Source organism: Folsomia candida, unplaced genomic scaffold, assembly GCF_002217175.1.
Source record: "Folsomia candida strain VU population unplaced genomic scaffold, ASM221717v1 Fcan01_Sc003, whole genome shotgun sequence".
Classification (NCBI taxonomy): domain Eukaryota; kingdom Metazoa; phylum Arthropoda; class Collembola; order Entomobryomorpha; family Isotomidae; genus Folsomia; species Folsomia candida.
The window spans coordinates 11,744,588-11,764,505 of NW_019091195.1; the positions used below are offsets into that span (position 1 = coordinate 11,744,588).

Consider the following 19,918-nt stretch of genomic DNA (forward strand, 5'->3'; position numbering starts at 1 on the left):
CGGGTATGTGCGAAAAGAGCAAGCAGTGGTGGATTTGCAGAGTTTTTGGACCTATCCCCACCGTTTCCGGAATGGTGCATACATATAAAAACGTAATTCTCTTCTTACGGGTTGTACAACAAACGAGATGAGAATGAATCATAACAACTCGTATTCAGTCGTCGTACCGAATCCATAGCTTGTGTAACACAGCCACAGCAGCGTGCATATAATATTTGATCACATACTTCATCCAGCTTTCACTCTGCAACAGTCCTCCTCATTCGCACAATCCATTCATCTTTTCTACCCAAACACGTTTTCATTGTAGTGTACGGTATAACCAAAAAGTGTATGCAGTGGCTGCTCTGCCTTTTTGTTAGAAAAAAATTGTACACGTTCACATCATGTCAAACATCGTCCTTTATTTCTATTTTTACCAGAGTGGCAATTTGGTTCATTTTCTCCGTGCTGAGGAGTAAGTTATTAAAAGTGTTCAGAAAAGGTGCAAGGAGGGTTTTCATTGTACGACCCGACCCTTTCAAGTTGAAGGGCATACGACCAGATTAATCTTCTAGGCAGAATGAGGTGCAGAGAACATTCGCTTAGGGACAAGATTTTTACATTTTTTAACAGTGTCTCATCCATCATTACAGATAGGTGAGGGGAAACTAAAGTTAGGTAGCCAAACTATTAAACCTCTCCGTGGGGCAAAGTAGTTATTATTTCCACCTATACACCAATAATAATTGCAAGACACACAGTTTTACTCTTCTTAAGCAGGAGTGTAAAAATTAGTCCGCTCGGCAGAAGCTAATCGGATTACAAATCGTCAAGAACAAACGGATACGACGACGTAAGTCTTTTTGCTATATATGTAGGTGATTATCCGAAACAGAAATAAATCGGATAGAAACTAGTAGAATAATTTTAGCTGCATCGCAGTCGTGACGTGGTGGTACAATGATGCACGTCTACGCATGTTCATCTATGGTCATTTTAATCTGGATAAAATTATATGGTGACTATAATTCAAATGTTCCATCTTGGCAACAATAGTTCTTTTGACATTGAAAGTTCACTAGGTTGTTCCCCGTTGTTGAAAGGAGAAGAGTTCAGCCAGACTCGGAGGCATCTTTATCGGTGCAAATTGCATGATACAAACTTTCTGCACGTACTACCGTTCAGTTCAACGAGTCTACGGCACGTACACAAGCATATATGTAATAATATTATGTATTCAGATAGCTAATTCTGAGAAACATTAACCCTCTCAATTTTTCTTGGCATCTATCTGCGCCTGTGGCCATGACTTGACTTGAGACTCCTCAACTGGTGACATTGCTACTTATGCTGGATTTGCAAAATATGTATGCTGATGCGATGCACAAGTACAGTTCTAGTGTGACATTGCCAACATTAACAGCAGTTTTAACCAGGCTAATTATTTATCTGATATAAACTTGATATATTGAAGACAGTAATTAGTTGTAGACAAAACTTGTTAAACTATGCCGATCGTAGAGTAGTGGACAATTAAAAATTTGCATTACTAGCATGCAAGCAAACCCAACTTAGGATTAGTTATTTCATACCCAGTCAGGGAATTACTTGTATGGCGTCGTTGGCAATTTAGACTTTTTCAAACTAGTTTACGAATACGTAATAAACCACATTTTTTACAAGTAATCACAAGACGACAACGTCACGGCATTGCTATTTGCATGAGAAAGTTGTTGTATTTTTTCGAGTATACCGTGATTTTTGTACCTAAAAAGACATGGTCAATACAAGATAATTATATTAATTATAATACATAATTATAGATATATGAAGTTTGCAATATTTTAACTACTCGGGAGGCAGGAAAACTTGCTGGAATAATGCTAATAATCCATTGAATGGTTTACTATACACAGTGCTTATTAAATTCATACATCAACTTATTGCGTAAGAGAAGTTTCATTATGGGGGTATCTGCCTACAAACTGATGCTTCTGATCTGTCTTTCAATTTACACCATTTTGCTCGTGTACTACATAAGTCTTAGCCTTCGGAAGCTGAATGTTAATAATTATCGTCACCACCACCAAATCAAACCATAAAAGAATTGCAGTAGGTCATGCAATTGATTGATTATTCTTAATATGCGTAGCATAATTCCCATTATCTTGACGCCATCATCATTGGAGTCGAGCAGATGGTCATTCAGCTTAGATAACCTGAAACATATGTATGAGAAGCTTTGACGACGATACAAAACAAACATTTCATAAAATAAATGAATAATCAACGACACCACCACCAGGATCTCACTCATTGAGTTTACTGATACATATATAGCATGACCTTAATATGGCTGTGATTGATCATTCGACGAAATATTTGACCAATAATATGTAATTCTACATCGTTTAGAAAATAAAGGTGGCCGCTATTGTCGAAATGTGGGAAATTCAGTTTCGCGTGGGTTGCTTCGCTAGCCCTGGAGAATCTGTGGGTGTGGTTGGGAACTGTGCTGAACTTGGAGACTGGCAGCCAAACTCAGCCCTGCTTCTACTCCGAGCTCACGAGTAATTTTTTGCAAAAAAACCTTTTCTTATTATTGGTACTATATGCGTTTTTTGGGTAATGGGTCCCCTGTTTGAATTTGAAATCCGCCCGCCACCATGTTAACTTACGGACGAAATGAAACAGCGGCAAAACCAGGGGGGCCCATTACCCAAAACATTCATAATATTAATAGCGACTGAATAAACATATTCAACTGAAAATTTAGGTTCGAAAGCCCTGAGAACCCGGAAGTATGGGCTGGAACAATTTTAATTCCCAAGACCATAAAAGAAGTCCAATTCCGATACTTTGTGTGCATGAGCCTAGACGACCTTATGGGAATTCATGAAAAAGTTATCGTGATGCGACGATGGGAAACCACCCAAGTGCCAAGAAGGATTAAACAGCAGCACGCAGGTATGATCAATTATCATTTAAATGTCAATTACTAGAAGCAGTCTATGTAGTTATTTAAAGTGTTATTTATTTAACCTATTGTGTTTGTACAGCTAAGGATGGCGTGGATACATTCGGGGTCTTCGGGCCTGAGGACAGAGCAGTAAAGATTGAGCATGGTTGGCTAACGTATGAATCTGTTGTACGTGTGCAACTACAATTTTTAAATGCTAGCCTAAGGGATTCGAACCCCTGAAACAATTTAATAGAGCCACAAACTTCTCCCCAATTAATGCTGATGTAATAATCTTGCTGACAGGTCCAGTTTAAAATTTATGACAGTCCAATCCAATTCTGGAGAAAGAAGTATAAAAATGCTCCTGTAAGGATTGTGTTCTGCGTCTTCTATATTTTATGCTTGTTGTATCATCGTAACTTACTTATCTCGATTTACCGTAGATTCGAATGAAGATGGTTGCTGTGAATTTAAATCGTCAAAATTCTGCATCCGATTATAATGATAGCATGGAGTATCAGGTATGCATACACATAGCTTAAATATCCACCAGACAACTGGACTGGGTAAAATTTTGCTAGGATTCCTCATCTGGCATTGATATATGCCATGTTGGTTGGCCAATTATCGAAGGTACAACTGAGAAACAATGATATTATATTATCCCATAAAATATAGTATGAAATCGATTTTATTTGTTTTATTTTGAAGTGGCTGTGATCAATGAGGATAGTTATCAACTAAGACTTCAGGAACAATTTGGAACAGTTTTCGATCCCCGTTACATGATGGTTTTCCAGGCTCAGGTTTTGCAGCTGCATACTGTGGTGAGTATAATAATTGTCTGGTGAAATTTCAAAGGTGGCAATGAAATAACGGGACAATCTGTATTAATATTTGTGTTCTTCTGTTTGTATTAGGCTTACATGATAGATTTCTATGTTGATGGAGATGGAGATATTCCCAAGAGGTACAGGATCTATTTTATATTATTTATTCGCAAGAATTTTCCACTTTCATTAATTCAACTAATTTAACTAATTATGAAAATGGAATCATACACATACTACATTTGAACTGGGTCCTAAGTAAATAGCTACCCCATAGCACTTTTTCATGAAATCCTGCTTGGCTCTTTTCCTACGAATTAAATAAGCAATACGTTTATCTCTGTTCCAGCATTGGATTTTGCCATATCCTTCCAAGCAATCTAAAAGCAATTGGACAAATGTGTGTGCCCATAACTTCGTTGAGACAGGAGCCAATTGGACAAATTAATGGTATTCATTTGAGTCGTTTGATTTCCATTGTAAGACTTTCACCACTTTCTTCGTAGTTGACTATTTGGTTGTGAAGCCTATGCCGACCTGCGCTTGTGATATGAGAGTGAGTTATAGTCGCTATTGGAAAAATCAGTGGAAAGGGTTGGACATTGGACACAGAGGTATGCAATACTTACTATTAAGGTTTAAAATATAATGTCAGATTTAATTTTTATGAATCTCTTAGGCGCTGGAAATTCTGTCAGATCTTTCCAATCGTGCGTATATACTTTCAAAGCTCTTTCAATGATGATGAAGTGATTACTATTTATGCGTAACTCTTTTTTAGATGTGCAAATATTCGAGAAAACACAATTGCTTCACTACAAAAGGCAGCAGAACATGGAGCAGATTTTGTAGAATTTGATGTCCAATTATCCAAAGATTTTGTCCCCGTCTTATTCCACGATTTCCATGTTAGTATAGGCCTTCAGCAAAAGGCAAAAAAAGGTGGGGAGCTAACATCGTTACGAATCCCCGTTAAGGATCTCACTCTTAAACAACTTCATGAGCTAAAGGTAAACCCAATTAAATAAAATTAATTAACTGTATTAGATTACTGTATTACTGGCTAAAAACTTTGTAAATTATTACACATATGTGTGTAAAGTACTGAACTATATGCCTTATTAATTTGAGCATCTTTCTGTCTTTCATAAGCTATCTCTTTGTTTAATTTCTCACGGCCTCATGCCGCAACTTTTTGGAGAAACCAATCTGAATTTCTCCGTAATTTTTTGACTTGCTTATTTGCATTGGTATAACTTAATAAATTTCCGATCATCAGGTGCATTTGGCAGATTGGACAGCTTTAAAGTTTGTCAATGATTTGGACCTTGGTTGCAGGAAGGTTTGTTGCTTCTCTCGAAAATTGAATTGTTCTCCAAATTTTCGTTGAAATAGTAACACCAGTTTTGCCAAGTGAATTTTCCCTCAACTAAGTTCATCTTGTACACAAAAATGCATTGTTTGACTGTTTTATGGTATGCAAGTATTTTTAAATCTTGAAATAACACTAGGTTGAACCAAATTACAGCCAGTGTTTTCTCGTTTGTGTTTTTACCAATCCTTCATTTAATTACTGAAGAATGAGTGAGCCAAAATAATGTTATAAACGTTTTGTTTAAGATTGTCCATATTTTATGCAGGTGAGCCACGTGAATGAAATTCACACGGACGAAGACGAAGACGACGCTCACGACCCATTTCCTACCTTAAAACACGCCTTGGAAATTTTGCCAGATCACGTGGGGTTCAATGTCGAAGTGAAGTGGACGATGGAAACAAAGGTAAATATGTAGATACATATGTAGATATGCTAACAATGCGATGACGCCAGCGGTCTCGCTCCGATTTTTATGAAACTTGGATAATTATGTAGCCTTAGGCAAATAATTAAACACGTGTTTCGGGATTTTTCATAATGTTCAGCTTAAACGAAATTATGACGTGATCCGTGAGCGAGAATTACCATTTCTACCGTGACATTTTTCTCGTGAGGGAGAAAAATCCAGATTCACGCTTAGCGATTCCATCATGATTTCGTTTAAACTTAAAATGCGTGGGCGTGACGTGGTTTTCTCCCGATTTCAAATTGCTCGCACAAATTTTGAAAATTTTGAAAATTTTAAAAATGCAACAAACTAGAAATTTCGAAAAATTAAAATTTTTGAAAACCAGAGTTTTCTTAAGTTACTCAATGTAATTCTGTGCAAAAATCTTAATGCATTTTGGAAACCGGATAAAATTTGAAAATTTACCGCATTTCGATTCTTTAATTCGGGTTAAAATTTATTCCCAAATTTATTCCACTAAATTTCCGCCACAACCGAAATAACTCTACCCGTTTTACTTTTTCATGAAGACGCGTGATTTCGGTTGTAGGGGAAATTGAGTGACTTAGGAAAATTCGATTGAGTAACTTAAGAAAAATCTGGTTTTCAAAAATTTTGATTTTTCAAAATTTCTGGTTTGTTGAATTTTCAAAATTTTCAAAATTTGTGCGAGCAATTTGAAATTGGTAGAAAACCACTTCATGACAACGCATTTTAAGTTTAAACGAAATTTTGAGGGAATCGCTAAGCGTGAATCTGGATTTTTCTCCCTCATGAGAAAAATGTCACGGTAGAAATGGTAATTCTCGCTCACGGATCACGTCATAATTTCGTTTAAGCTGAACATTATGAAAAATCCCGAAACACGTGTTCAATTATTTGCCTAAGGCTACATAATTATCCAAGTTTCATAAAAATCGGAGCGAGACCACTGGCGTCATCGCATTGTAAGTAATAAAATGCCATCAAAGTCAAAGTAATTTTTATCGCCATTAATTGACTTTTGTATTTGTATTGATTAGGACGGAAATTGGGAATTAGAAAACCCGTTTGAGTTAAATATGTATTTAGATATCGTACTAAAAATTGTTTTGGAGTATGGGGGCGAACGACGAATCGTTTTTTCCTGTTTTCACCCGGATATATGCACAATGTATGTACAATTATCACAAACTATAAAGTGCAATGAAAAAATTATCTATAAAATCAATTTCAGGATTCGGTTGAAACAGGTAAAAAATAATTTATTTACTAAAAAATCGGTATTTACGGTAATTTATAGCTTATATACGTATGTGTCATGCGTTCTAAACGGAGACTCGTTTAAATCATCTCGGTCTTTTCGACATTGCGTGAAAGTTTAAATAAGACCCTAATTTTATGATCACCTACAACAATAAAATATATGTTTCACAACCTTAGATTAGTATATAACATTAAATTAGTATTAGTTCACAACTTATATTATGTTCTCCTCGGCTTTCAGAACAAATATCCCGTCCTCTTCTTGACTCAAGGAGTGACAAGTAAGTTAGATTTTTTTAAATTCTTAATGTTATGCTTTTATTCATATTCCATATTCTTATATACTTAAATAGGTAAATATCCAGAGTACAAAGATGCACGAACAAAAAATATCTCGGTGGCAGTTTATTATGCCCTTCATGCTGGAATATTGGTAATATAAAAAAAACAATACGCATAAATAATAATAAATATGCGTAAACAATATTGTTTAAAAAAGATTTATTTTATTGAGCACCACTCCATATACCCTAATAATACCACTAACAACCAATTCCAGGGCTTAAACGTCCACACGGAAGATATTCTACGTGACCCATCGCAAATTAAGGAAATTGTGGAACATGGCCTAATTGCATTTTGCTGGTAAGGTTTAAAATTATTATACTCCTCACAGCTCAGGCAATTTAGAACTCTGTATTTCGCGACAGGGGAGATGATAATAACAATGCAGCAACAATTCGCTACCTTAAGGAGCTAGGACTTCACGGCGTAATCTACGATCGAATCACAGATCACATCCCTCATACTGAGAAAAAGAGCATCTTCTTTACGGAACATCAGGACGAATTATTGCAAATTGCGGTCATGTCCCCAGAGGCAGAAATCAGCCCTGACGTTATAATTCACCACCAAGTGCCCCCAGAGGATACGGACTCTGATGAAACTCCGCCTTCAACACTGCCAGACTCCCCCACTTTCAAAAACGACGACTTGGCGCAATTCATAGAGTCAGAGGTTAATGGTCCAAATGCGGTCTTATAGCTCAATACTTGATTGATTTTCGCTACTTTTAGATATATGTCCTTAGTATTCGGATTATTATTGACCTCTTTGGTTTTTAATTCCACTACTGCTATGCTACTAGCGAAACAAGAAACTTTTAATTTGTTCTCTGTAATACACGTGTTTAAAATCTTTCATCGTCGCTTTTATGAACGTACGCTATCTACTGCAATGCAAAGTCAAAAAGATTATAACGTTAAGAAGGAATTATGAATTACCTTATACCCTCTACATATATAAAAATTAGACGATCACGATCAATACCCAAAGTATATGACTATTACACATCATACATACAACATATATACATACGTACTATATTTAGGAGTAGTGGCTTGGCTTTGCATTTAAGTTCTGCATAGTGCCATTTATACGCTATTTACCGTAATACTCCATTCGGTTGCTCAAATTAAATAATTTTGATATCAAAATAATAGCATTTATTCACTGATGATACCGCACTTGGTGAAATAATATTTGCAATAATTAATAAAAGCAGTGAGTTCTCATCGTTTACGTCTAATTTTGTTCTCATGAAACGAGTATTATGCTAACTTGTTTGACCATCATTTCGTCACGTTTTCTTTACCTTGTCACCAAGGCTTGGTTTGATGTAATGCACGCGAAACAAGAAAAACGACGCACAAAGTTTGCATGTGCAAAAAAGCTACTCATCCGGGACATTCGAGATCATCTCCAGCCGCGCATACATAGTTGCTGTTGCCCAATAATAAAAACAAACATACCAAATAAATCAATCCAATAAGATTCCGTCTTTGCAATATATTATTGTAATAATTTGATTATATATATTTAATACCTGTGGAATTCTGGTAATTTCTACTCTTCTGAAAAAGTGTGTCTCATTCAACCGGGAGGCAGCACTTGTATACAAAATGACCTAAAATAAAATTTACATTTCACACCAAGTGACCAATTTCTTTCGACTGTGTTGAGTGAATGGGGGATCTTTGGAAGGCAGTGCAGGGGATGGCGACCTTGGTGTCCAGTCCTCCGGATACTTGCAGCGGGGTTGCCCTATCCTCCGGAGATGGGGCCGAGTCCACCTGGATTGCTGGGGATCAGGTATTTTTATTTTAGCTCAGAGATTATTGGGGGCTAAAAATCAAAGTTAAAGAAAGATCCCACCAATAATGCAATTTTTATAAGTCACTCAATGTACATGAACATGATGTAACTCTTTCTGGCAATTGTGGATTGCGTGTGTTCTTTTATTTCATATGAGAATGATGGGAATGCAACGTATTGAGCTGCATAGACTCGTCTGAATTATCTTTATGATTTTCCTCCACAAATTAGGTGTGCTATATTTGCTTTCTTGTTCGATGATTTGGCATAATAAGTAAACACGGCATTCATTTCATTTACTATCCAGCTATACGAAGCGTGTCTGTCTATATTAAAGAGTTGTCTGTGAATTTCTTCTGATCTGAACTACATTTTTAACAAATCGAAATATGTTGTATATTGAATAATCATGTCAAAGAATGACGTTCTGTTTGATATCTTGCAGGTTTTTATTCTGTCCCTATGTCTTGTTATTTTGGTGGTGGTTGGATTTGCGTACTCTTCTATCAGATACTATCGTCGGAAATGTAAGCCATTGTCAATTGTCAATATGATGTCATATGTTATGGTTTCCATTAATTTAAATTTAGACGAAGCTCGAGATGCACACCTTGGATTTTCAAAAACGCGATTTCGAAAGAGAGATAGATTTATGTTCTATGGTAGAAAGGTGTTACGACAAGTCACATCTGCTGCAGGTTCAAATAGGCGAAAAAAGATTATCACAAAGATAACCAAAAAACTATTAAAATTGAAAACTGATACACCACCAACACGTCTGCATGTAAGTAAATTATTTTTCTCCTTGGGTTTAAATGTCGACTATGGTATATTTAAAATTCACTGGTTGCAAATTCCCAACAGGTACTGGAGCCTGCCGCAGAATACCTTCAAGAGGAGATAGGATACAATAAAGCTGACCAAAGATTACCTCCAGAAGTAACATATATGCTGAAAAGCATTAGGTTAGCATTTATAGAGTAAATAATTTTTAAACATGCAAAATTACATTAATCAATTACAATTTAATAGAATGTTTGGCATCTTTGAGCGGCCACTATTTCTTGAGCTTTGCAAACACGTGGAAACTATTCATGTCACCGCCGGACAGTATTTATTTCGAATAGGTAGGCAAAGTAGAGAGAATAATTAAAAACGGAAACTCGTCCACCACACAAAAAAATTGATTTGGATAAAATTCTCATTATTTTTGTAGACCTATTTCTAGAGACGGGTCAATATTTTTTAAAACGGTTTTCACCAAAGACTTCCTCATTATATTCCCTACAACCCTTTCCGAGCTTTTTTGAGCATGTTCAAATATATTGACCCGTCTCTGAGCTATAAATCGCAGACTTTGCGATTTTTCTAACTTTGAGCTCCTCTCACTCTGCAAGGGCCAGAGTAGAAAGGCAAGACTGCTATCGTTGGACTCTGAAAAATTAGCTCCACAACCAAACGTTGAGAATCTTATCCAGGTCATTTTTTTGTGCGGCGAGATTCTGGTTTTCCTTATTGTCTCTCAATAATAAACTTTATTACTAAACTAACCTTGTGCATTTTAAATATAATTGACAGTCAAATAATTGAACAGTTTTTCCAACATTGTAGGAGATGCAGATGAAAATTTCTATGTTGTACAAAGTGGGGTGCTAAATGTTTTTATTACCGGCAAGTTTATTTCATATTTTAAAATTATTTATTATATGTTTATTTTGAATATTATGAATATTTTAAATATCAGAACCAGACGGATCGACTTTAACTTTAAAGGTCGTGAAAGAAGGAGACTCAATTGCTTCCTTATTGAGTTTTACGGATGTATTGACTGTGAGTTTATGATTGATTTGTGTATAGAATACTTTAGTGCATGTGAATACTTACATATATGTTTTATATATTTCAGGGTCACCCTCAACCTTTTAAAACTGTTTCTGCACAAGCCCTTGAAAATTCGTCAATTTTGAAGTTACCTGTGGATGCATTCCGAGAAGTGTTCGAAAAAAATCCAGAGACGTTTGTTAGAGTCATTCAAATCATCATGGTGCGCCTGAATCGTGTTACGTTCACGGCTTTGCATCAACATTTGGGTCTAAGTCATGAATTAGTTCAAGCTCCCAGGCGAAGAAGCATGGCATTTCAAGTATCTCCATTACGTAGAAGTACCGGCTATGTTCCAAGTTCCATTGAAGATAACACTCAAACTCCTGGTAAGATAACTATATATAAACTTGCTGTGTTAGTAATCTACAAATATTATTATTTAGCGTTTCAGTAGCTTATATGTATTTGTGAATTTTTGCATGTGTTATTAGATTTATTGGACTCTGATGCGGGTGCGTTTGTTCATGCGACGCAAGCAAACCACAATCTGCTCGGAGCCGAACCCATTGCAGTTCCTAGCCAAACTCTGCATTCGAGTTTAAGACGGCGCCACAACATGGGAATGACGCCTCCTACGGGATATCATCCGAGTGGCACTAGTTCTGTTGGGGAGGGTGATGGGAGCCAACCAATAATGTCTGAATTTTTTGTACCATCTACAGAAAGTGACGATGACTCCGCATTCTTACTAAAGCAAGCCGTTAACGCGTTTAAACTTAGCTTAGGACTGGAGGATATTGACACCATCAAAGATTTGGTAAATTTGAAAGATATTCCGGCTGGAGCCTTCCTCGCCAAAGAAGAGTCAAATCAGGTTACTTATTCCACTTAACCTTTTCCACTTTATCATTTTCTAATTGTGATTGCATATTACAGGGTGACTGTGGACTCGTTTATGTTGTGTCCGGTTTGGTAAGCTTGAGCTTTATTGTTTTTATATTTTATGAAATATGTATAATTATAAAGTGGTAAATACGACTATGAATTAAATGTTATCATAAACTGAAATAGCTAACACTCACTCAACGAGAAAATGAAAAGGACGTCGTAATGTTTAACGCACATCCTGGGGAATTTGTCGGGGCCTTGGCAGTTCTAACGGGCGAACCATCAATATTCACAATCAAGGCCAAACAGCATACGAGGCTGGCAGTTATGACTTCTGCTGCATTTTATTCGTATGCTATTCATTTAAGATATGTCAGAAATTATTTTGTGTATTGTATTATTTATAAACATTGCCCATGTATGCTTGCTTCAGGATAATGGCTACGAATCCAAAAGTCGTTTTACATTTGGCAAACATTGTTGTGAGAAGACTCAGCCCTTTTGTACGCCAAATTGACTTTGCTATGGATTGGATCTTCTTAGAAGGAGGTAGGACAACTTGTATCTTTTCCCATCCTCAGTGACTAACACTAACACTTTATATAAGTGATTAAACATACATTTTCAAAAACTTTAATTTTAGGTAGGGCGTTGTACCGCCAAGGTGACGAGTCAGACTGCACGTTTATCGTTTTAAGTGGACGCTTGCGATCTGTTATAACACGCAATGATGGGAAGAAACAGCTTGTTGGAGAGTATGGTAGAGGAGATTTAGTTGGAGTTGTGGAAACGTTGACACGCACTAAAAGAATGTCAACCGTAAGTTGGTTTAATCCACGATTAATTTATCCATGTACTACCATAAGGATCAACCTTAAGATTAATTTTTCCACTCTTCTCGCCAATTTCAGGTGATGGCTGTGCGAGATACTGAACTAGCGAAATTACCAGAAGGGCTCTTGAATGCAATAAAATTAAAGTATCCTATAGTTATGAGTAGACTGATACAGCTGCTAGGACATCGTATTTTAGGTACGCTTAAATATGTTCAAAGTTCTTTTACACAAAATGTTTCTCTGATTTCGTAAAATCAATCTTCTAGAGAACCATGATCTTGTATTTTGTATTTTTAGGTTCTTGGCAGCAACCAATGACAATGAATAATGTTCCAAATTCTTCGAAATATGAATCGAAACCATCACATGTTAATTTTAGCACTGTTGCTGTACTTCCGGTAACTGAAGACGTCCCACTGTCCGCCTTCACCTATGAACTTATACATTCATTAACATCCATAGGTGCATACGTTTTTTAATATCAAATAAAATCATCCTGTAACCTCCCATCGGAACTGAATTTAATAAAATACTTGATTTTTTAGGGTCATCTTTACGCTTGACGTCGGATTATATAAAGACTATTATGGGGTCAAGCATCATGGATGCTGCAAATGAATACAAACTTACAAATTGGTTGGCTCAGCAAGTGAGGCTTATAATAATTATATTATTAATTGAGATACATTTATAAATTTGGACCATTGACATGCTTTTCAAAATTATTGATTCCTTGCAGGAAGACAAACATCGTTTAGTTTTATACCAATGTGATTACTCCATGACGGTGTGGACGCAAAGGTGTATTCGACAAGCCGATTGCATCCTGATTGTAGGGATGGGAGCAAATCAACCTTCGGTTGGAAAGGTAAAATTAATAATTTTAATTTGATTAAATTATATTGATGTAACTAATTTTAGTATTTTATGTGGGTTATTAGGTGGAAAAACAGTTGGAACATTTAGCTTTCAGAATCCAGAAGGAACTAGTTCTTCTACATAAAGAAGGGTCGCGGCCAAAAAATACTGCATCTTGGCTGAACATTCGAACGTGGTGCTCGTCACACCATCATTTGCAGTGTCCCAAACGCATGTTTTCCAAAAAGGCGAAAAATGTACGCAAGTGTGACAATAACGATTTACATACAAAATTTACAAGACAGCATTATCATTTATTTCCCACTTGTAGACCGAGTACTACGAAACCATAATGCAGCAAGAAGTCAATATTCATTCCGATTTTTCTCGACTTGCACGGTGGTTAACTGGTAATACTATATTCACTGACATGTCTTTGAAAGTTATCAATATATATCTAACTGATTTGCTGATCTTTGTAGGAACGTCGGTCGGTAAGAAAAATAAAAGTTAATAATTAGTGCCTATAAATACAGTGGAAATATTTTTTGTTTGCCATTTTAAATTTTAAATGCCATTTAAAATCATTTCTGTTCTAGGATTAGTTTTAGGGGGCGGTGGGGCTAGAGGGGCCGCTCACGTGGGAATGCTTAAAGCAATTCAGGTAAATTGTAAATGATATAAATTCTATAATAATTGAAAAACACGTAAAATCATCAATTATTATGATTCAGGAAGCTGGAATTCCTATCGACATGGTTGGTGGAGTCAGTATCGGGTCCCTTATGTCTGGACTATACAGCATGGAAAGAAATATTGTGACCGTGACCCAAAAAGCGAGAGAATGGTCCCGGGTAAAATATTTTGAGTTTTATAGTTGTGATTTTATAATCATTTATTTTTCTTCTTTGTTGTAGAAAATGACGCAGTGGTGGAGGCAGGCCATGGATCTGACCTACCCTGTAACCTCCATGTTTAGTGGAGCCGGATTTAACAAGACATTATATGATGTGTTTGGAGTACGAATTTCACGAGCTTATTTAAGAAAACAGTTGAAAAATAATTTTTATAATAGACTAGTTTGAAACTAGTCAATGAAATTGTGGTTTCATAAAATCTTTTTTTAAACCAAATAGGATGCCCAAATCGAAGATTTATGGCTACCATATTTTAATGTGTGTAATTAAATTCAATCTGGCGTAACTCGTCTATTTAATCTCATTATTTCATACTAATGTTTTCTTTAATGCAAGCTTATCTTGTTTTCAGATTACAACAGACATAACAGCCAGCGAAATGCGAGTACACACGCATGGTAATTGACACAATACACTTATGTAAAGGCTGCTTTGCAAACTCACTCTACTATATGCACCATTAATTGTTTGTTTACCTGGCTTTATCAACCTTTTATTTTGTTTATTCCGGAATATGTGTTAATGGGATGACTTGGTCAAGTCAATGGAGCGAAGAAATGTTTGTAGTCAGAAATTATTATTATTATTAACCTACATGATTTTATTTTGGTTTAATTTCGACTTTGTTGCATATTTTTCATTCAAGATAGCAGTGCAAGTTTGCTAAAGCTAAAATTAACAGTGTACACAAAAAGATCCTCAGAAAATCTAAATGTCCTTATTAAGACTGTTCTTTCTTATAACTAAACTTTAGGCTCACTCTGGCGTTATGTCCGTGCCTCAATGTCTTTAGCAGCATATTTACCCCCGTGAGTAAACACAATTACCCTTCAATTACATGTGTATACACACAGTTCGTTGAGGTGCAATGTGTAGAGAGACACGCAATCATGACGCAAAATACTTTTCAGCTTGTGCGATCCGATGGATGGACATTTGCTGCTTGATGGAGGATATATTTGCAACTTACCATGTGAGTTGACGTGTTAAAAGTTTTGACTTATCTAATAAATAAGGATTGCCTGTTATGAAGGGTTCGGTTTTGTAAAAATTATTGAATGTTATGTGCTACTGGGTGGAATGGCTACTATTGGTTTGTCCATTTGAAAGAGATCTGAGTTTTGGGTTTTGGTGGGACGCTTGCTATAATTGAATTGACCAAGTCGTCCCCTGGAATCAACAATAGGCTTGTTACGATGCTGTATTGTATGCTAAAATTGGCTATAGCTAATGTGCTGCTGTACAAGGGGGTTATTGTTTAATACACTTTCAGGAGCGCTGTGGAAATATACGAGAGCGTCAATGACCATGCCACCACTGTTTCCTCCGTGAGTATTGGAGTAGATTTTCTGTATATTACACGTCTGTGTATCCTGACTGTAAATTTGCTTTTGTTTTATTAAGACTTTGTGATCCCGAGGACGGACATCTTTTAGTAGACGGAGTTTATTCTGATATTCTCGGAGGTTGAGTTTATTATTTTTGATGAGATTTATTATAAGCAGAATTCATGCAAAACCGAACCTTTCATAAGGCAAACATGTTTTTAATAGTAATAATGGCATCTCATAACTATTAATATTTTAGCTGATGTAATGCGAGCTCAAGGAGCAAGATACATTTTAGCAGTCGACGTTGGGTAACTTTTACATTTTATTAAATCAAATTGTCTATTAGAGGCAAGGGTGCAGAGTGACTCGTTTTTTTAAAGGTCTCAAGACGAAACAGATTTTACCAATTATGGCGATTCTTTATCTGGTGAGTAATTCTTATGTTGGTCCACTCCTTTGCTTACTCGTTGTCTGTCGCTGCACTTGGTATCCTTGTAGACAGATAAAAATACAGTGGTTGAATGCATGGCTATAATACGGAATTTGTACAAAAGTACGGCTCTAAGTTCCAAATTTGAACTCTAACTGAGGATGAGTGGTGCTTTATGTCTTCCTATAATTTCCTCTACTCATCAATGAATTTATTAATAGGCTGGTGGCTGTTATGGCAAAAATGGACGACGCCATTCCGTTCCGTTCCAGTGAAGGTTCCTACAAAACTGCCACAATATTGTCAAGGGTCATTGTGACCTTAAAGCTGAATTATGAGTGTGTTCTTTCCAGGTCCCCAACTTGCCTGATATTCAGTCACGCTTGGCCTACGTCTCTTGCGTAAGGCAGCTTGAGGTAAGGGGGAAAATAGGCATATCTAATGGTTACTGTTTAATTTTGAGTTGGAAATAGATCAAGATGAGAGAAAGCTTTTTTTTACAGGAAGTGAGAAACAGCGATTACTGTACATATATTCGGCCCCCTATCGATCGCTATAAAACACTACAGTTTGGAAGTTTCGACGAAATAAAGGTATATTATATAACCAATTAGTACAAATTATATTATCGGATCTTGTTGCGTCATAATCTCACAATTTCTGCATTTTTAATGCTCAGGATGTTGGTTACCAACATGGATCTACATTCTTTCAAGGCCTTAAAATGGGAGGTGCTATGTTACCGATGACATCATCATTTGGATCTCAAACTCAGTACCTTCAAAAAGTCGCCATGGTCCAAAAACGAAAAGCAGAGCGCCCAGCATTTAATAATTTTACTGATTTGGCTCAGATGGTTTGCAAAGTTCGAAATTTGCACTATGGAGTTAATTCTGACGATGGTACTTAATTTATTTTTTTAAAGCGCATTTGATTCATTACGTTTAGTATGGTTGTTTCACTTTTGAATTTGATAGATGATTCTTACGAGGATGACGATGATTATGGCCAGTATGGTGGATATGCGTCTGAACATTCTTTAGATTTTCCGTGTGCCAACGCAATGCAGAAGGTGATTTGATTTTTCCTCTTTTTATCATCATTTAATGGTTTACGTTTAGTAGAGATGCATGTATTCTCTATAACTTATTGCATTTTGTTTACAGACGGCGTCCGATCCAGCCATAAGCTCGAGTTTTGTTCCACCCTATGAGGGCGATATTGATATGTGACCACAGTAATATTATGTGTACCATATCGACGATATCCTTTCCTACTACTTTACCCTTCGTATTATTTGATATGACTTTACTTTTCTACTGCAAGGAAGGGTTTAGCGGCTGTGTTGACTTTATGGATGTGCTTGAATGTAGTTGCTTGTGAAACCTACAGTATGCAGGTTGATTTAGCCCGGGTCAGGGTCAGAGCCCCTGTCTAAACTTTTTGCTGCTTGACCCAACTATTGCCACATTACGGTTCAAAATTCAACTGTGCGTGTTATATGATATAACTTATATCTCACGATTGCTTGACATTAAGTATCTAGGTAACGCTTCTCCCTTAACGGTTGCGACAAATGGTCGAGTTACAAATAAAATAATTGAAACTCTCGGATGTAAAACAGCCTTCGCGACAATTTTTTGTAAAATTCAACCTAGTTACGTTTAAATGCCGTTTTTGAAAAATTTTTAGCCCGAGTCAAGGCTTATGGAACCGTCATGTCCGTCCGTCCGTCTGTCTGTCTGTCCGGCACGATAGAGCCAAAACGGCTGAACCGATTGACTTGAAATTTTTACCATATGCATAATGGGAAAAGTTAGGAAACGAACTCGAATATGGGAGAAATCGGCCAAGTGGTTGACCAGTGGGGGTCAAAGTTTTTATCTGGAGCGACCCGATGGGGTAAAGTGCAACCAGAGTGACTCATACTGATTTTTCAAAATAAGCATGACTCGGGCTAAAATTGAAATTAAATTATTTTTGATTATTTTTACAAATCGGTATTTAAATGTAACTAGGTTGAATTTTTTTTAAATTGTCGCGAAGGCTGTTTTACATCCGAGCGTTTCAATTATTTTTAAAAATCTTTGGTTCTTCTCCCATGGGCGTGAGAACCAACTCTTTGACCTTTAATAACTTTTGAATGGGCAGACATAGAGACTTAATTCTTGAGGATGAAATCGTCGTAATTTTTTGATTGATTTTTTAAGCTAAAAATCTTGAGGGTACTATGTCTAATAGTAAACTTGAAATTTGCAATGTGCAGCCTTTATTTAGCCCGAGTCAGGCGTTGCGGTTGTCGGTCAAAACGACCGACTGGTGGAGTGGCATATTTTTGAAAAATCTGTATGGATTAGTCCCTACGGTCTCACCCGTTATCAAAATTTCAACTTCCTACGACAAATTTGGGACTTTTCTATGACATTTAATATGTTTTCAGTCAACCCCTAACCACTTAAAAGACCCCACCGACCTAACCGATCATGCCCGTCTTTGAACTCATCCTTAGTTTTGACCCCAAGATGAACTTCGCAAAATTTCAGGTCGCTAGCTTGTGTTTAAAGAGAGTTGCGCACAGACATCTTGACAAATCTATAAGCCCATCTGAAAAGGCCTAAAAATTAGATTTCCCATTGTATATAACCCATGAGATATTTTTAACAACTTTTATTTTTTGAAATCTACAGTGCAGAGTCCATTTAGCCCGAGTCAGGGATTCTGTCCTTGACTCGGTGAGTCCGAGCTCACTTCTATTTTTTCGAATTCACCGACATGATAATATTACCAACCTCCGTGGTGTGGATGGCTAAATGTTTGTTAGATATTTTGTACTATTTGGCATTTTAACTTCATATTCTTTAATGAGAAGTCATTAAGTATTACCGTGCCGGATTTAATGTTTTTCAAGCACTTTCTAATCGGTATGGGTCACCCCATAGGGTCCCTCAAAATAAAATTCTACCAATGTCATTTCATATTCTTCCATTAGCAACCTCTCTACCAAATTCCAGCTAGATATGACCATTTTAAAAAACCAGTATGGGTCACCCGTAGCGTCCCTCAAGATGAAAAATTTTCCAACTTAAATTCATTTTTTTCTAAAAAAAAGTCACTAGCTACCTCTGTACTTAATTTCAGCTTTCTAAGACAATTTTGAATTTCGAAATTTTATCCCACCTACTCACATGACCCCCACCGGTCAACCACTTGACCGATTTCGCCCATCTTTGAACTCGTTTCCTAACTTGTCCAATATGTACACACATGGTAAACATTTCAAGTCAATCGGTCAGCTCGTTAAAGAGTTATCGAAAGACAGACGGACGGACGGACATGACGTTTCCATAAGCCCTGCCTCGGGCTAATAAAAATGTAAATTTATTTTGTAACTCGTCCATTTGTCGTAACCTTATAGACTGATAAAGTGTCAAATAATCTTGCTTATATCTTTCTTTATAATTGGACTAGTTGCCATACACTGCAGATAATTTATAATCGTCATAAGTTGTCCCCCAGCCTTACAAATTTAAGCTTTTTCTGACTAATTTACCAATGCTGGTAGTCCATTTAGGCAGGGTTTCATTTAGAATCGGTTCAGCTCTATCGTGTCTTGGACGATGAGACAGAAATGACGGTTCCATCAACCCTGACTCGGGCTAAATAATCGATATTCAAATACACATGCATGTGAAGGTTGTAAGCGCAACAATCTATACTACGCTTGACCATTAACTTAAACCAAAAGATTTAATTTCTTTAGCTTTCTGTATATCAAATATACCAACCAACGTAACTCAAGACATAAGTCAATAAATCGCTACTGCATACATACATA

At 36.5% G+C, this 19,918-nt stretch overlaps 2 protein-coding genes across 6 annotated transcripts; both read left to right on the plus strand.

The window, feature by feature from the left end:
• Nucleotides 1–168: 168 nt before the first annotated feature.
• Nucleotides 169–8,426, plus strand: LOC110846680 (glycerophosphocholine phosphodiesterase GPCPD1). Of its 3 annotated transcripts, XM_022093500.2 has the most exons (22): nucleotides 169–567; nucleotides 636–835; nucleotides 2,398–2,552; nucleotides 2,759–2,949; nucleotides 3,042–3,130; nucleotides 3,248–3,310; nucleotides 3,388–3,465; nucleotides 3,526–3,577; nucleotides 3,656–3,771; nucleotides 3,865–3,914; nucleotides 4,124–4,224; nucleotides 4,281–4,388; nucleotides 4,454–4,484; nucleotides 4,556–4,784; nucleotides 5,054–5,116; nucleotides 5,415–5,555; nucleotides 6,623–6,753; nucleotides 6,817–6,832; nucleotides 7,087–7,126; nucleotides 7,199–7,278; nucleotides 7,405–7,490; nucleotides 7,556–8,426. In XM_022093500.2, exons 3-22 carry the CDS (start codon nucleotides 2,425–2,427, stop codon nucleotides 7,887–7,889), a joined length of 2,127 nt encoding a protein of 708 aa, XP_021949192.1. In that variant the 5' UTR covers nucleotides 169–567; nucleotides 636–835; nucleotides 2,398–2,424; the 3' UTR covers nucleotides 7,890–8,426. The 3 variants fall into 3 exon arrangements, with proteins under 3 accessions (XP_021949192.1, XP_035706027.1, XP_021949195.1); XM_035850134.1 differs by having other exon boundaries at nucleotides 169–835; XM_022093503.2 differs by lacking the exon at nucleotides 5,054–5,116 and having other exon boundaries at nucleotides 171–835.
• Nucleotides 8,427–8,575: 149 nt separating this feature from the next.
• LOC110845384 (neuropathy target esterase sws-like) lies at nucleotides 8,576–19,916 on the plus strand. 3 transcript variants are annotated; one of them, XM_035850132.1, is made up of 36 exons: nucleotides 8,576–8,996; nucleotides 9,445–9,526; nucleotides 9,590–9,783; nucleotides 9,864–9,964; nucleotides 10,032–10,126; nucleotides 10,611–10,670; nucleotides 10,744–10,829; nucleotides 10,906–11,209; nucleotides 11,315–11,697; nucleotides 11,760–11,795; nucleotides 11,895–12,061; nucleotides 12,145–12,260; nucleotides 12,355–12,530; nucleotides 12,623–12,743; nucleotides 12,845–13,009; nucleotides 13,093–13,196; nucleotides 13,287–13,415; nucleotides 13,489–13,662; nucleotides 13,737–13,815; nucleotides 13,888–13,899; nucleotides 14,005–14,069; nucleotides 14,140–14,259; nucleotides 14,323–14,424; nucleotides 14,542–14,580; nucleotides 14,675–14,720; nucleotides 15,596–15,650; nucleotides 15,727–15,788; nucleotides 15,910–15,961; nucleotides 16,034–16,080; nucleotides 16,305–16,360; nucleotides 16,437–16,499; nucleotides 16,587–16,676; nucleotides 16,763–16,985; nucleotides 17,061–17,155; nucleotides 17,250–17,629; nucleotides 19,777–19,916. In XM_035850132.1, exons 1-35 carry the CDS (start codon nucleotides 8,871–8,873, stop codon nucleotides 17,313–17,315), a joined length of 3,891 nt encoding a protein of 1,296 aa, XP_035706025.1. In that variant the 5' UTR covers nucleotides 8,576–8,870; the 3' UTR covers nucleotides 17,316–17,629; nucleotides 19,777–19,916. The 3 variants fall into 3 exon arrangements, with proteins under 3 accessions (XP_035706025.1, XP_035706026.1, XP_035706024.1); XM_035850131.1 differs by lacking the exons at nucleotides 15,596–15,650; nucleotides 15,727–15,788 and adding exons at nucleotides 15,077–15,131; nucleotides 15,234–15,295 and having other exon boundaries at nucleotides 8,611–8,996; XM_035850133.1 differs by lacking the exons at nucleotides 15,910–15,961; nucleotides 16,034–16,080; nucleotides 16,305–16,360; ... (4 more) ...; nucleotides 17,250–17,629; nucleotides 19,777–19,916 and adding exons at nucleotides 15,077–15,131; nucleotides 15,234–15,295.
• The last annotated feature ends 2 nt before the right edge of the window (nucleotides 19,917–19,918 follow it).